Source organism: Lycium barbarum, chromosome 12 (genome assembly GCF_019175385.1).
Source record: "Lycium barbarum isolate Lr01 chromosome 12, ASM1917538v2, whole genome shotgun sequence".
Classification (NCBI taxonomy): Eukaryota; Viridiplantae; Streptophyta; class Magnoliopsida; order Solanales; family Solanaceae; genus Lycium; species Lycium barbarum.
In genome coordinates, this window is record NC_083348.1 from 62,512,943 (window position 1) to 62,528,914 (window position 15,972).

General features: G+C 36.9%; 1 protein-coding gene and 1 long non-coding RNA gene across 2 annotated transcripts; both read right to left on the minus strand.

Annotated features, from left to right (window-relative positions):
• Positions 1 to 7,975: 7,975 nt before the first annotated feature.
• LOC132623883 (aspartic proteinase PCS1-like) lies at positions 7,976 to 10,329 on the minus strand. The gene is made up of 2 exons (XM_060338696.1): positions 9,565 to 10,329; positions 7,976 to 9,124 (listed from the first exon to the last, which is right to left on the minus strand). Exons 1-2 carry the CDS (start codon positions 10,010 to 10,012, stop codon positions 8,268 to 8,270), a joined length of 1,305 nt encoding a protein of 434 aa, XP_060194679.1. The 5' UTR covers positions 10,013 to 10,329; the 3' UTR covers positions 7,976 to 8,267.
• A 3,830-nt stretch (positions 10,330 to 14,159) lies between these two features.
• LOC132623689 (uncharacterized) lies at positions 14,160 to 14,587 on the minus strand. The gene is made up of 3 exons (XR_009576333.1): positions 14,517 to 14,587; positions 14,327 to 14,425; positions 14,160 to 14,198 (listed from the first exon to the last, which is right to left on the minus strand). It is a non-coding gene; the product is annotated as an uncharacterized LOC132623689 (long non-coding RNA).
• Positions 14,588 to 15,972: the final 1,385 nt, after the last annotated feature.

The window sequence follows — 15,972 nt, forward strand, 5'->3', positions numbered from 1 at the left end:
ATTAGTGACCAAATTTACTACTTGTTTTTGTAATTGGACATCTGTATTTTTTAAAGAAGTAGAGGGCTGGTTTCTATTGCTTCTGCTGGTCATAATGCTCATCTTCCTAGTATATTGGATGGTTTTGTTTTTCTGTTTTTCCTCCTGAGCCTTGTCCCTTCTATTCTGCTTTGTACTTTGCTGTCCATACTCATGTTGAGTATTTTGATTCCCTATAGGTATAGCATCTTGTTTTGGGGGTATTTTTCTTATGGCTTCGAAGTTGATTGAACCTGTTATTTGAACTAGGTCCATTGGCATTAGGACCAACCTGATTCCAGGTGTATTTATTCCCTCGGTTGTTGTTGTTGTTGTTGTTGTTATTTCCTCTTTCTTTTCTTCTATCAACATCATTCCATCCATCCCCATTAGGAACAACATTCTCGGCAGCTTTCTGTTCTTGGCTTTTAGTATCCCTGAACCCATTGTTGTTTCCCTTTTGGTTTCTATTCTCTTTCCCTTGATGGTAGTTATTATTCCACCTTGTGTTAGTCCCACTGCTTTGTTGCTTTTGTTGAGTAGTTTTGTAACTCTGCATATTGTACTCATTCCCCATATTTGGATTAGTAACATATAGATCTAGGTTAAGCACTAAGCAATTGTCATTACTATGACCTTCGACCTTACAGTGGGAGCAATAGAGGGGGATAAATTCATACTCTATCTTTTGAACAAAAGTTTCCAAGTCCCCATTAGGCAACGCTACTTCAACAGTCACTTCGTAGATCAAAGGTTTGGTTAAGTCTATTTCCACTCTTAGTTTAGCAGTGGAAGGTCTTGTTTTGGAATCAGTGGCTTTGTCCATGATAATGGGTTCAACTGTTGTGCATAGTGCATCCCACTCGTAATAGTGCCATGGGAGCTCAGGAAGGTTAATCCATACAGAAGCAATAGTAGTTTCCTCATCAGCTCTAAATTTAGTAGTCCACTTCTGAATTTTCATACACTTATCTCCCATGAAGCAGATTTCATTCTTTGAATAGATGGTATTAATGTCCACCTCATTTTCCACATCTATCAAAACATGCTTAAGATCCTTCACTCTAATTCTAGTTATACCTTTGAGGGGTATTAGCTTGGAAAATTCAGTTCTAATTTTTTCTATTGGAGGACGAGTTTTAGAAAAAATACCGACAATAGTCCATTTGCATGTTTCAGCAAGCAAGTCATGTTCTTCTTGAGTAAAAATCACTACTGTCTTACCTTCAACCACTTCATGTTGCCTTGGTTGGAGTTTCAGTTTTCTTTTATTGACCGATTAAGCTTTTAGATTCAGAGCATTTGCATATGAGGTAGCTCCTTCTTCCTTATTAGTACCGACCGGAGTTGTATTAAAGACAAATTTGGGGATCTTCGAGCTATCTGGTATGAATTTTGGATCAGGGGGATCGGGGGTTTTTTGAAGTGGGGGTCCAAATTGGATACCAGATATGTTCATGGTAGGAGAAGAATAGAAAGTTAAGAGAGAATTGGAGATTTTTTCTGGTTAGCAACTAGTCTCCTAGCCGTTAGCGGCAGGAACTAGCCGTTGAGGTCAATAAAATCTATTGTTGTACGGAGAGGATTTTGAAGAGAGAGAAATATTTTGCTTTTTGTGGAATTGAGAGAGTTGAAGGAGCAACTGAAGGATTTGCTGGAGAAGGGCTTTATCAAGCCTGGTACATTACCGTGGGGAGAACCAATGTTATTTGTGAGGAAGAAAGATGGCTCCTTGCGGATATGCATTGATTAAAGGCAGCTGAATAAAGTGACAATAAAGAATAAGTACCCACTTCCGAGGATTGATGATCTATTTGATTAATTGCGGGGCGCTAAATGGTTCTCGAAGATAGATCTGGGATTAGGATATCACCAAGTGAGAGTCAAAGAGAAGGATATTCCGAAGACAGCCTTCAGAACTAGATATGGACATTTCGAGTTTCGGGTAATGTCATTCGGGTTGACAAATGCACCAACGGTACTTATGGACTTACTGAACAGTGTATTCAAGCCCTTCTTAGATTTGTTCGTGATTGTGCTTATTGATGATACTTTGGTATAATCTCGGCCAGAGGCAGAACATGTGGATCATTTACGCGTTGTCCTTAAAGTCCTTCAAGATTGGAAGCTGTATGCAAAGTTCTCTAAATGTACATTCTGGTTGTATCCTGTGGCTTTTCTGGGGCATATTATTTCACTGACGGTATCCGGTTAGATACGCAGAAGATTGAAGCAGTAAAGACTTGGCCGAGACCCACAACACCTACGAAAGTTCGCAATTTTTTGGGCTTGGCAGGGTATTATAGGCGCTTTGTAGAGAGATTTTCTTCTACTTCTGCACCACTGACCAAGCTGACTCAGAAATCAGCTAAGTTCCAGTGGACGAATGTTTGTGAGTGCAGTTTTCAAGAGTTGAATAACAGATTGACTTTGGCCCCGGTTCTGACACTTCCGGAGGGATCAGAAGGCTATGTTATCTATTGTGATGCTTCAAGCGTTGGTCTAGGTTGTGTGTTAATGCAGCACGATAGAGTTATAGCTTATGTTTCAAGGCAATTAAGGAAGCATGAGAAGAACTATCCAACACATGATCTAGAGTTAGTCGTAGTAATTCATGCATTAAAAATGTGGAGGCATTACTTGTATGGTGTTCATGTGGATATTTATACGGACCATAAGATCCTTCAGTATATTTTCAAACAGAAGGATTTGAATTTGCGACAAAAGCGATGGTTGGAGTTATTGAAAGATTAAGATGTTAGTATCGTGTATCATCCTAGAAAGGTGAACGTAGTAGCCGATGCCCTTAGCCGCAAATCCATGGGTAGCTCGTGTGATATTCAACCAGAGAAACAGGAGATTATTCATGAGCTTCAACAGTTAGCTAGTCTAGGAGTTCGATTATTGGGCTCAGGCGATACGAGAATTATTATTCATGATGCGGTAGTTTCATCTTTGGTAGCTGAGGTGAAGGAACGCCAGTACGAGGATCCCATGTTAGTTCATTATAGGGACACAACTCCTCAGAAGAAAAAGTCACCATTTGAGATTGCTGAAGATAGAGTTTTCAGGTTACGAGGCAGACTATGTGTTCCTGATGTTGCAGGGCTACGTCATAAAATTATGGGAGAGGCTCATTACTCTCGTTATTCTGTTCATCCAGGGACGACAAAGATGTATCACGATATTGCAGAAGTTTACTGGTTGGATGGCATGAAGAAAGACATAGCAGAGTTCGTAGCTCAGTGTCCTAATTGCCAGCAGGTGAAGATTGAGCATCAGAAGCTTGGTGGATTATTGCAGGCTATCGAGATTCCAACATGGAAATGGGAAGCACTAAATATAGATTTCATCATAGGCTTGCCTCGTTCCCAACGTAAGTTTGATTCTATATGGATGATTGTTGATAAACTTACAAAATCAGCTCATTTTCTACCTGATAGGACTACGTACTCAGCTGAAGATTATGTGAAGCTCTACATTAAAGAGATAATCTGAATTTATGGTGTGCCAGTATCCATCATTTCTGATAGGGGTGCGCAATTTACAGCTAATTTCTGAAAGTCTTTCCAGAAGGGTTTGGGGACTCAGGTGAGTCTTAACACCTTACAGGATTGTATGTAGAGTGGGCCAACTGGACTATGAGTTAGATCTACGTTCAGACTTGGAGTCAGTCCATCCGATTTTCCATGTGTCAATGATTCGCAAATGTATTGGAGATCCTTCCAGAGTTGTACCTGTAGATGATGTTCAAGTTACTGAACAATTATCTTATGAAGAGGTCCCCATTGCTATCCTAGATAGGCAGGTTCGGAGATTGCGGACTAAGGATGTAGTTTCAGTCAAAGTCCTCTAGAGAAACTGTAATACTGATGAAATGACTTGGGAAGCTGAAGAAGATATGAGGTCTATGTATCCACACTTTTTTCCATTCCCAGGGGATATTCAGACAGGGACACCATTGTTTTCAGGTACGTAATGTTTCTTTTTTTTATGATTTTTTGGCCGTATGGGGACAATATTGTTATTGTTGTTGTGACCCTATGAGGCATTGTATATTTTGGGTTGTTGTGACAGATTAGTAGTGGTACAATTACAGGGGAGACTCTTCCAAAATTTTTGTAAGACCCCTAAGAGTCTAACATTCGAGGACGAATGTTTCCAAGGGGGGAAGGATGTGACACCTTGCACTTTTGTACGTTGAGTTCGTCGAGTATTAGTTGCCCTAGTCTTGGGAAGTGGGACTAATTGTTTGAGGTTATGAGGAGAGACATGTCCATCTTGAGTATATAAGAGAATAAAACCATGTTTAGTAAGCTTCGGGAAGATCTAAGACTTTTCAGATCATCGGGGTTAAGTTTCAGCGAAAGTTCAACAAGGTGTCATTTATGGAGCAATATGTGACTCTCAGAGCACAACCTGCGATACGCAGACCATGTCTGATAGACACAAATGGTGCAGCAGATGGTGACAGAGAATTTTGAAGATCAAGCAAGGTCTGCGACATGACATGCGGCTCTCAGACAGTGTCTACGACGCCGCAAACCTCGCCACAGATGTTGTCGGTGCAGAATTTTCTAGACTACTATAAAAGGACCCATTTCAACCCTCAATCATTTATTCACCATTTTTGGACCTAAACACCTCCAAAACTCTCTTAACAAGTCCTCTTATGATCTAAGACCAAAATCAATGGCAAACCAAGTGATTTTAACATAAAGAGTTCCATAATCATCATTAGATTGTTTTTCCCCCTATTGTGCTGAATTTGGAGACTTCTTGGAAGTGAAGTAATTTTGAATCTAGAGTAATCCTTGTGATTGAAGGTAAGTTATCACTCCATATTCATGTTTGTAGTATTATTTGGCCTTTACACAACTTATGGGAAGGAGAAAATGTGAAAGTAAAGTTCAAGCTGTGCTAGAACTTGTTCTTAGCTATGTTTGAGTTATGAACTCTTCTAGACTTGATATGTTTGTCATTTTGTTGGGCTGGTTTATGCAAATAAAGTTGAAGTCTGAAGTTGTTGGATTGTTAAGTGAGTTATGAAGATGGAAAAGAGCTAGTGAAGACTTTGTGGTACCGAAATATGTATAGGATTGAATAAAACAAGCGACATGAATCTTATACACATAAGATGTTCGACAAAATGTCTAAATGAGTTTTCTTATAAGTTATGAACCCATCGTTGATATGGATAATTCGTTTACTGTAGATAATCATTCGTAGGGCGTACGAGGATTCGTAGGATCCGTATAACTAAGGAGACAAGGTATGTTGAGGTTATTCCTTTCTTTCGTATGGCATGATTCCATTGTTTTGAGCTTACACAAAGGATGCCTATAATGATTCCTTTCTTAGAAATATTAGAATCATATGTTCTTAATGTTCTTATGATATTGTTGATCCTTATCTCATGATTATTGGTTATTGATCTCTTATTATGGTTATTGATCGTATGATTGATGTTGATCTCATCTTATAATTATTGTTCTTTCAAGGTGAGATACGTCCATGATAATAGTCCCATAATGATAATCAGAGGTTTACCGACCTTACGTCACTCTAAGAGAGCTTTTCTTTGGGCTCTCATGCATGCTTTATATATATATATATATGTATGTATTTTCTCCTACCGAGCAGCGCTATAGTCGGCTGGATGTGGCACCTATTATGCACACCACTGCAGTTGGATACTGATTACCCCGGACGCAGGATGCCCTGGACGCGGGATGATGATATTATGATAACACCGAGCCTATATGGCCGGGTACGGTATTATATATTATAATACCTTCATATCTTCATTATGTTGTTACTCATGTCTTATATACTCGGTACATTATTCGTACTGACGTCCTTTTATTTGTGGAGCTGCGTTCATGCCCGCAGGTAGATAGGGAGACGGGACTGATCCATAGGCAATCATCTCAGCGTTGGTACAGGAGCACTCCATTGTTCGGGAGTTGCAGCTCATTTTGGTATGATTCTTTTGTGTACATATGGCTATAACGGGGTCATATCCCGTCCTTACTATGTTATGCACTCTATATAGAGGCTCGTAGACAGGTTTGTACAGCTAGTTGTCCTATGACCTCCTCGGTCCATAATTCGTTACAGCTTTTGGATAGCCTTGTCGGCTTGTATACATGGGCACAGTATGATGACGTATGTATGTATATATCTCTTGGCATGTGACCCTTACAGTTTATGACATCTATTAGTTAGCATTATGGCCCACTCAGGTATGATTATGAGATGCATGTATGTCATGTGGTGCTCGGTAGGTTAGCTCCGGGTGCTCGTCATGGCTCTCGGGTTGGGTCGTGACAACCAGCCTAAGGGTAAGGCAAATGAAGCCTTTGCCTTAGGCCCCCAAAATTCCTACAAATACTAGGTATTATATTATTATACATAACACATTATTTGTGTATTATTATTAATATTAATAATTAAAAATTTTAAAATTTTATTTTAGTTTGATTGAAGTTGTATAGATGAATGAGTAAATAACGATAAAAAAAATTCATTAAATTAAATAGTATATTAATATTCCTTGTTGATTCTAACTTTTCTTTCTCTATGTACACTCTTTCACGTTTTTAATGATTTTATTTTCGATTTTTCTAAATAGCTATTTAATTTTGTCATGTTTGATCCATGCATCAGAAATTAAGTACATTAGTCTTTTTTTTTTAACTGAGAAATCACTAAAAGCAAGTGACATAAAGTTAGAAACTCGATGGATAATAGACCTGTTTTTCTACCTTGCTGCACTTAATTACCATGGTTTTGCCTACGGTAAAGTTTGGAATTGTGATGTGCTTGCTCTTACCGTTAGATCAAAATATTGGGGGCTCTTTTGTGTATCATTATAAATTATATGAATTTTACGAAATAAATTTAGCGCCCTTTTGATATATTTTCACTTTAGGTCACCAACATCATTGAGCCGCCCATGACAATAACATTAAGAACAATAATAACCCAGTGTAATCCCAAACGTGGGGTCTGGGGAGGGTAGTGTGTAAGCAGATCTTATCCTTAATTTGGGAGGTAGAGTTTATAACTAGATGCATTATTTAATAAGATATGCTTTATTCTTTGGGAAAATAACACTCTATGGCATTTTGGGTAAAGTATTTACCCGAAATGGCCATAGTTTTTTTTCTTACATTTTGTAGCCTTCATCCCATTTTTTAAAAAAGTTAATTACCCGAGATAGCCACCATTCCTTCCCCTCCATATCAAACTCCAAGATGTTATTTTTTCGTTCCAAATCTCTTTCTAATGTTGGTGTTTTTTTAAGGGTAAGGTGTGTATAAAACACATACATTATGTTACACTTTAAACATTGTATAAACATTGTATAACACTGTAGAAGTGTGTATAAACACCTCTTATACGTTATTATGCATTTTTATACAAGGTTTATACATTGTCTACAATAGGTGTATAAAGTTGTATAATGTTGTAATACAAGCTGCGGCCATAATTTGTTAGGTCATAGGTTTGTAATTTAAAAATACGGCTACGCAAATGTAATTTTGTGTGCTACTTTGTACATTACTGAAATTCCCCCTTATTCTTTTAATTGTATAATTAATTAATAGGTAGGCACGCAAAGCACGTAGACTAAAAACTAATATTATTTTATTATTATAATCATAACATAATCTGTGGAGAGAGAGAGGTTGACCATTCTAAACCAAACCAAAATTGAGAGAAAATCCTATGACAGCTGGGTCGTATGACAATACCTTCCTATAAACGCCGTTCTATATGGCGGCCTCGCCAACTGGCTTTGGCAGTCAAAACTTCCAACAACTCTATAAATTGGTCTCATTCTTTCTTTCTCTTTGCAGTCTAAACGGGCCATAACATGCACTTTGTTCAAATAAAATAGTTTGAGTTTGCACATTAAATAAAGTAATACTACAAGGAAAAGAGAGTGATATGACCGGGAAAAGAAAAGAAAGATGAAAATTCAACGACCCATATCCAGGCCAGTGGGTCCAGCTGCTTCATGAGAAGCCAAACTAAAGTTAGTAGAATAGTACTGGTCCTGTAAACGTAATGGTGCCCACAAATTGAGAACAGAAAAAATCTTTTGTCACACTTTCCAATTTTCACACCTTTGGCTGTCCTTTCTTCCATCAAACAAAAAAACAATACTTCCCATGTCCACACAGTGCCCTACATGCTTGCTTATTTACAAAAATACAAATTGCCAACTTAAATAAAAGATTCTATAAGCCTAGTCCTAATTTTTGACTTGCTAATTCACAACTAACTTCAGCTAATCCAACTCTAGAGTTAGCCAGATCAAATTCCATCCAGAAATTTTGTTGGTGATGATGTCCAATGACGTATGCCTCTATCCCTAATAAGTCTGAATTTCCAATTGTAAAACAATACACTTGATCCTTCCCTCGTGTCACCCCTGCTAATTTGTAAAGTAATTTTTCACCAGTGACACTCATTTCAACACCTGGAAACATTAAAGTTACGGTAGGTAACGTTGGTAGTGTCGTACGAGTCGACTCCACTAGATAACACAAGTCCATTGCCCCTTGGAATACGAAATTTGGGTCATTCAAGACCCTCAACACACCTTTGGTCTGCCTCATGAACTCATTTTTTAATGCGGTGTAAACCGGGCCAAGTAGGAACGTAAATTGGGTACCCGAGTCGACCATGGTTTGTCCCGCTCCAGTATGATCCGGTACATATACGGATTTGGGCAAGGGTAAAACCGTACCCGCAACTTTAATTCCTTCCAATTGGACCGTATACGCGACGCGGTCAAAATAGGGTAACGGAGTTGACATTTGAACTAACGGAGTGTATTTTCGGGGTCTAAGCCATGACAAAATTGCTTCTCCGAATAACAGAACGCCGTTAGAGTCACGACCCGAAATGCAATATGAGAATTTCGGGTAACCCGTCTGTGAAACGAAAGATAACGCTCCACGGTTCATTCCTATTAACCCGGTTGTCTTGGAGTCTTCATCCGGGTTTGAACTTGAACCTGCGTCCATGCACCCAAACACCATCCCGGGTAAATTCAAATTGTCGATACAGAAAGTCTCCGCAGCGAGATTACCTGTTGAAAAAAATAATTTTAATTCATGTCTAATTCGAATTTATAGTCAGAATTATATATGAATAGATTTTTATCAATTTTTAATCAAAGTAAGTTTCGTACTTTATCCTCAGTTTCAAAAGATTGTCTTGATTTAAATTACAAGAGTCAAACTAACTACTATTCGGTGTGAATTCGGACATAAAATTTTTAATTTTTTTAAAAAGTACTATAAGTAAAAAAAGTTAACAATTTAAAATATTTAGAAAGTATTTAAAAAAATGATAAGTAGTTAAGGAACATATCCTTTTACTGTCTAAATAGTAATTAAGATAATATTTTTGGGACGGAGAAAATATTACTACTAAATAGGGGCACTGCTCGTTATTTTATAATATGGAGAATTGTACAGAGCATTCTGGGATTCTTGAGTTTATGAATAAAATATATTCCTTCGTTACCTTCAACGGAAGAAGCATCGGCATATGACAGAGTAGCATGGCAGAGTTTTTTCGGGTCACAAGAAACGGGTACAGAGAAATCCCGGGTTTTTGTTCTGCATGTAGTGGAAGAACAAGGGACAGCAGAGTAGGAAGAAGAAACTAGTGGGTTGAATGTGGAAGGTGTGGTTGGAGTCTTCTTGCAATGAAGCCAAGAGAGTTCACTCCCGGTATCGAGGACCATAGTAACTTGCTGTGGAGGCGAGCCAACAGATAGAGAGACAGTAAGGGAAACATTATGGTGGAAAGCAACTCTATTAGGAGGTTTTGGGAGGGACATAGATGATATTTTCTTGGTTCTTAGGGGTAGAATCACTGATTGCTTAGTAGATAAACAAGGAATTAATTGCATGAAAAAGGTAGAGAATATAAGGAGAATAAAAAGGAGAAGATTTTTAGAGGAGTCCATAGCAATATGGATAAAACAGAGGTCTTGTTATGAGCTTCTGTTCGTGGAGCATATATGGAAAGAAATTGGAGGGATGTTTAAGTGATTTTGAATGTTTGAGGCTCTTTCTTTTATACTGAGAAAGTTCGGTGTAATCCCCTAAATTTCTACCTTATTTCTACCTTTGTAATGTAGACAGGCTATTTTATAGAGAACTGTCAAGTCGAAATTATAAACGAAAAGACCACTCAGCACTCATCTCTGAATTGTTTTGTTGTTAGTGTAGTTGTTGAGTTTGTCCCCTTCGTACAATAATACTATGGCGGAAAAACTGGCATATATATAGATGAAGAGATGCATATTTACAGCTTTAAGAATATTTGTACGAAGTGAAGTCAGTACCCATATATACTCAAGAGATTTTGGCGGACTGTAGTTCTCTTTTCTTCTTTTTAAAAACAAATTTCAATATTATCGTAGCCCATGTAAAGTGGATAAAAATATTTTGGCGTGTTTGTTATATGAATCTACTAATATTCATACTCGCGTCATGCGTGAACAAAATTAAAGAATATTAATCATATTAAAATATGATTTATGAGATATTTTTCACTTTTCGAGAGTTAATTTGATTAAACTTTGAAGCTAAATTGGATTAGATTAACTCAATATTTGTAATTAATATTTTATTTGAAAACTACATGAAAAATAAGTTATAACTTTTACCATATCAATTTGGTAAAAAATTATATCTCAAGATGATGATCAAAATTCATGCAGTTTGAATGTTGGCAAGCGAAAAGTATACATAAATTGCGACTGAGGAAGTATAAACTTTTGTATCCAAATCAAGCATTCACTAAACTTACCAATTATCAACACTATGAATAATTCAAATCGTTCGCGACAAATAATTTTCTTGTTCCAAACATACGTTGTGATTTCAGCGTTCAACCTCCATTAGCTCTTATTTTGAATTAGTGATATCTTTGAGAAAACTTCTCATCAACATGCTTGATCTCCTACTCTACCAAAACCTGGTGTTGAAAGGATAAAAAGATCAAGAAAGTCAATCACCTTTATATCATAATTATGCAAAACAACATACAATCAAGAAACTACACATGTAATACAGATTATAAACACTGAAAATTTTAAGCAATGAAAAGCAAAAGCAAGAAGGATGTTTGGAGAGTTGGTTGATGGCATAAATAGAACGACTCCAGAAATTTATCACCATTTATTTGCTTAATAATTTGCACAAAATAAATATACCATAATTATGATCATTATTGATTGATATTCTATTATTTCATACCTTATTTATGTGCTCGCTTCATCTTTTTTGTAACTTCCACTCAAATCTTTCTTAATGAAGTTCTCCTTAAATCTCTCTTAATTTTATGATTTGATAATATGTAACTGATTACTTAATTATCTCCACAAATTTTGGGAAGATTTTCTGGACTCATATAAGGCATCAGTTGTTTTTTCTAATTAGTGATTATTTTTTGAATTATTTATTTAAATAAGATATAGCAAATTAATAAGAGAGAATGCAAAATAAAAAAAAAATATAAATAGAAGATAGCCGAAAAAGGAGATAATTTTTTAACCATTTTTCCACAGAAATATATGGCTAACTACTTTAAATTCAGAATTTGAATTAAACAGTTTAGAATTTATAATCAGTTACCTAAATTTTAGGGGGTATAATCAATTTTAAATTTTTATTGCATTATAAATTCATTACAAAGATAACCCAATCTACGGAAAAGAAATTCTAATATTCCTTATATGATGATATTTGAATTGCACATGTTTTACCTTTTGATTCAAATTCAAACTTTTTATTTCAGTTCAAATATTTGTATTAGAATATTTTCTCTACATAGAAAGAGAAATATATAAAAGGAAATCGATATTTCTTCATAAAATTTAGTTCATCAGAGCCGTAAAACTTGTCGATTTGATTCTGTTAGTACCCTAACTTGAAAGAAAATCTTCTTCTTAAAAGGAAGTACGAAAAAAACTTTGATGTGTTCCATATTTTTTACTTTTAGGAACGATAGTCATTTGATTAGTTTAAAAAAGGTAACTGTCTTTCAATTTAATCAAATTCTATTTTTTATTTATTTAGTTTAAGTTTAAATTGTTTTACATCTATATATAGTATGAACTTGGTTTAAAATTCAAAGTAGCTTTATTTATTTATTTTCCTGCTAATTACGCTGATATTGATCCATTCTATTATTAATAGAAAGGTGATAAAATCTAATTGTTGATATCTCAATTTCATTTAGACTTATCATTTTCTATATTACTAATAGATTACTTACACGGTAATATTTTAAAGTGAAAATATTAAACAAATGACTTTTAATCATGATTTTTTTATACATGTTAATTTTGATATTGCATTCAATTTAATCGTATGGGTGCTCTTCATATGAGCTTGAATTTATCTTAATTGTAGAAAGTAAAAAAGAACAATATTATATCTTACCATTTAAAGGAGCATTGTTGACTATAAATTAGAATCCAAGAATAACAATCAATAATTTTCTCCAATCAAATACACCAAATTAGGTGAGTTCATTTAATAATGTCAATTAATTTCTTTTTAGAATTGATACAAATAGAATTTGTTGCCAAGTGACTTGTTCATATTACGCCACTTGGCTTAATATTAAGCTAGATTGCCCTCCTTTTATTATAATATAGATATTCAATAAATTTCATTTACCTTATATAGCCGGGGTCATCTGGTGTACGTGAGACCATCTAGTTACGCATAGATCCCCTATATTTTTTTGTATTATTTGATCTCTTGTTAATGTTGGGTTAATAGTTTCATATCTTGTAGTATAAACAATTCTTTTGTATAATATTGGGTCCGGTATGCGAATACGGGTCCGGAACTAAAATGCTCCAAAAAAATCATTTTGAACCAAAATATTCAATAAAAAAAATGTTACAAAACTACCTTTAGCGCAGTAAAATACTGCGCTAAATCACTTAACCGTAACAGACCCGTTAAGTGCTTTAGCGCAGTATTTTACTGCGCTATAGCAATTTTTCTCTCACCTATAGTGCAGTAAAATATTGCGCTATAAGACTCCACCATTTTCCAAAAACAATCTCTTATTACATTTTCACTCCTTTTTACGTAGTTTAGCCGTATATTAATCATGCTTTGAGACTCCGGAACTTCAATATTTTATATAGAACCCTACTTATATTTCTACAATTAATAAGATAGGCTCAATACATCAAGAATTAGCAATACTTTGGATTGTCGTTTTAGTGGTTGAAAAGTGCTCGAAGTCCTTTTTTGTTTGAAGACTTATAGTCATTAGCTTTACGTTATTTATCTTTTAGGGTTTCGTCTTATTTTTAAATTAATGCTTAACTTTATTTCGAATGTGTCACGTTTATTTTTTATTATCAATTTAGGATGTGAAACTATAAAAAATAATAAAGACTAAGATAATATTTATAAATATGCAAAAAAAAATATAATATTTACGATAAATTGTACAACACTAATGTATATACAACATCGAGGATGGGTCCCACATGTGGTATGACGGAGACTATTCCTAGGCCTAAGGCTCATACCATCCCCACCGCCCTTGCCATCGTCTCCATCGCCCTTTTTCCTCTTAATAACCGGGCGCTCCAAGTAATGATCATCTCTTCTTCCCCTGGCCCGTGCGCCCTTGACTAGAATGTGCTTCTTCTTGGGATCTAGTCCCGCTCGCATAGGCAGAACCTCATGATGACCTGGGTCTGGAAACTCAGACTCTTCCTCGTCAGGAGTTGCCACCGTGGGCGCCGAAGGATAAACCTAAAAAATATATAATAATTAGTACCATTTCTTATTTATATTGAATACATTAACGTTATTTATTGAATCAAACCTTTGTGTCAACAGGCGCCTGAGTAGGCTCCTGAGATGGGTCTGTAGGCTCTTGAGATGGGTCTGGTGGTGAATATAAGGTAGTCCCCTGGACGAGATGCTGTTCGAAGTCCAAGTAAAGGTTATAAAAATTAAATAAATATCTACCTTATATTGAATAAAATTAATTTTAAGTAAAAAACTTACATGCGCCTCGGTAGTCTCATGAGAAGACACCTCTGCCTGGGCAGACTGATAAAAATGCTTCTGAATGGGTCGCTCCTGTGGACCCACTGGCGCCGAATCCTAAAATATGAAAAAAAAATGAAATAATAAGTAACATACATATTTAAAATAAGTACTTTAAATAATCAAATATGCATATTAAATATTGACCTTATATTGAATAAAATAAATTTTCATAAAAAGCTTACCTGTGGCTCGACAATCACATGGGAAGACACCGCTGGCTCGGCAGACCCATGAGAAAATGCCTGAGTGGGTGACTCTGGTGGACCCGCTGGCGCCGAATCCTAAAATATAAAATATTACTAAATAATGAGTAACATATATATATTTAAAATAAATAATTTAAATGAACAAATAAGTATTTTAAATACTAACCGGGATCAAAAACTCATTGAAGTCAAGAATCCTGGCTTCCTCTAAATTCCTCACAGGCCGCTCATCAGCTAGCGAAGCGCGTAACGTTGCCCAATCAACGTTATCACGCTCTTCCATGTATGCATTCTGGCTCGGCTGTGATGAAGACTCAGGTATCTCAGCAAGTAAGAGCGTCAGCGTAAACGTAGGTGAGTCCCTAGTTGAGCTGCCACCGGCCTGGAACGGTTGCGGATGGACTAGACCGTGAACTCCCTCTGGAATGGGATCGGCCTCATCCGCCTCATTTACTAGATGGTGTCCTCCACCACCTGGTCCTCTAGCAGCAGCACCGCGTCCTCCGGCAGCACCGCGTCCTCTGCCATCACGGCCTCCTCCTCTGGGAGCACCCTGTCCTCCTCCTGGCGCTACCTGATACTCAGCCTCCGGAACAGGCTCCTCCCTGCGCCTAATCTCTCCTGCCTGCCGAATACCATCCTCGGATATCCGTATCATCTCCGACGCAAGCCCCGCAAGCCCAAGGTAAGGCATATGCTCTAACCTCAAGATGTGTAAACGTTGTACGGCCACCAGCTGCATTTGTGTTCAACAGTAAAAAAAAAAGTTATTTTTTAAAACGTAACAATTAATGCAATTAAATAAATTTAAATACGATAAACTTACCAATGCCTCGTACTACCCCGCGAGTGCTGAGTATCCTACATCTCTAGGGGGATGCAAAGTTCGGTTGCCGATCAATCGGCGTGTGATCTGATGATACCTGCGCATGTAATCCTCAATGGGAGTTAAATGGCCGACCACCGCTAAAGTGCCCAACCTGTTCTCCCAACGGTATAGCTGGACATCCATGAAAGCCAGAAAATCATCATCAACGGCAGCTCAATCGTCCCGCTGGTAGTGTCGGAGCTCATGACGAACGTCAGGGGGTATACCCTGTGTATGCCCAAACTGTCGTAAGACACGCTCGGACATGTGGTCATCTACGATGTCCAGGTGTATCAATGGACACCGCGACCTCCAAACCCCCTGACCTGCCCTGCAAAAGGCCGGCAAACCATCTAATATAACAGCGTACGACGTCCATATAAATAGCTACATAACATATAAATAAAAATCAGCGATCACCAAGTAGAAAAGTCGTTTAATTAAATTAATAATGTAAAGTTAAATAGCTTTACCACATCATCCGTCATGTGATCAAGCTGGTCCCGGAATGGAAGAATACTGTTGTGCGTATCCACATCCCGGTCAAAACCCGCTGTCCACCTCCTCGCATAAGGCATGTCAATCTCGAGGTGATGCCTAGGTACGGGCTGAAAAGGCAGCATCATCTCCCACACCCATAACTGTAAGCGATATTAGAAAATACGATTTTTAAGTCGTCGTTTCAAGAGGTTTGTCTACATTAAAGGAAGGCACACTTAAAATATTACCTGGAAAAGAGCAAAAAATCCACACA

Bases quoted from the DNA above. Each gene is read 5' to 3' on its own strand.
- LOC132623883 (XM_060338696.1), bottom strand. From the start codon at position 10,012: ATGGACTCCTCTAAAAATCTTCTCCTTTTTATTCTCCTTATATTCTCT. The intron at 9,125-9,564 runs GTAACGAAGGAA...TTTTTTCAACAG, and splicing joins CGATGCTTCTTCCGTTGAAG to GTAATCTCGCTGCGGAGACT.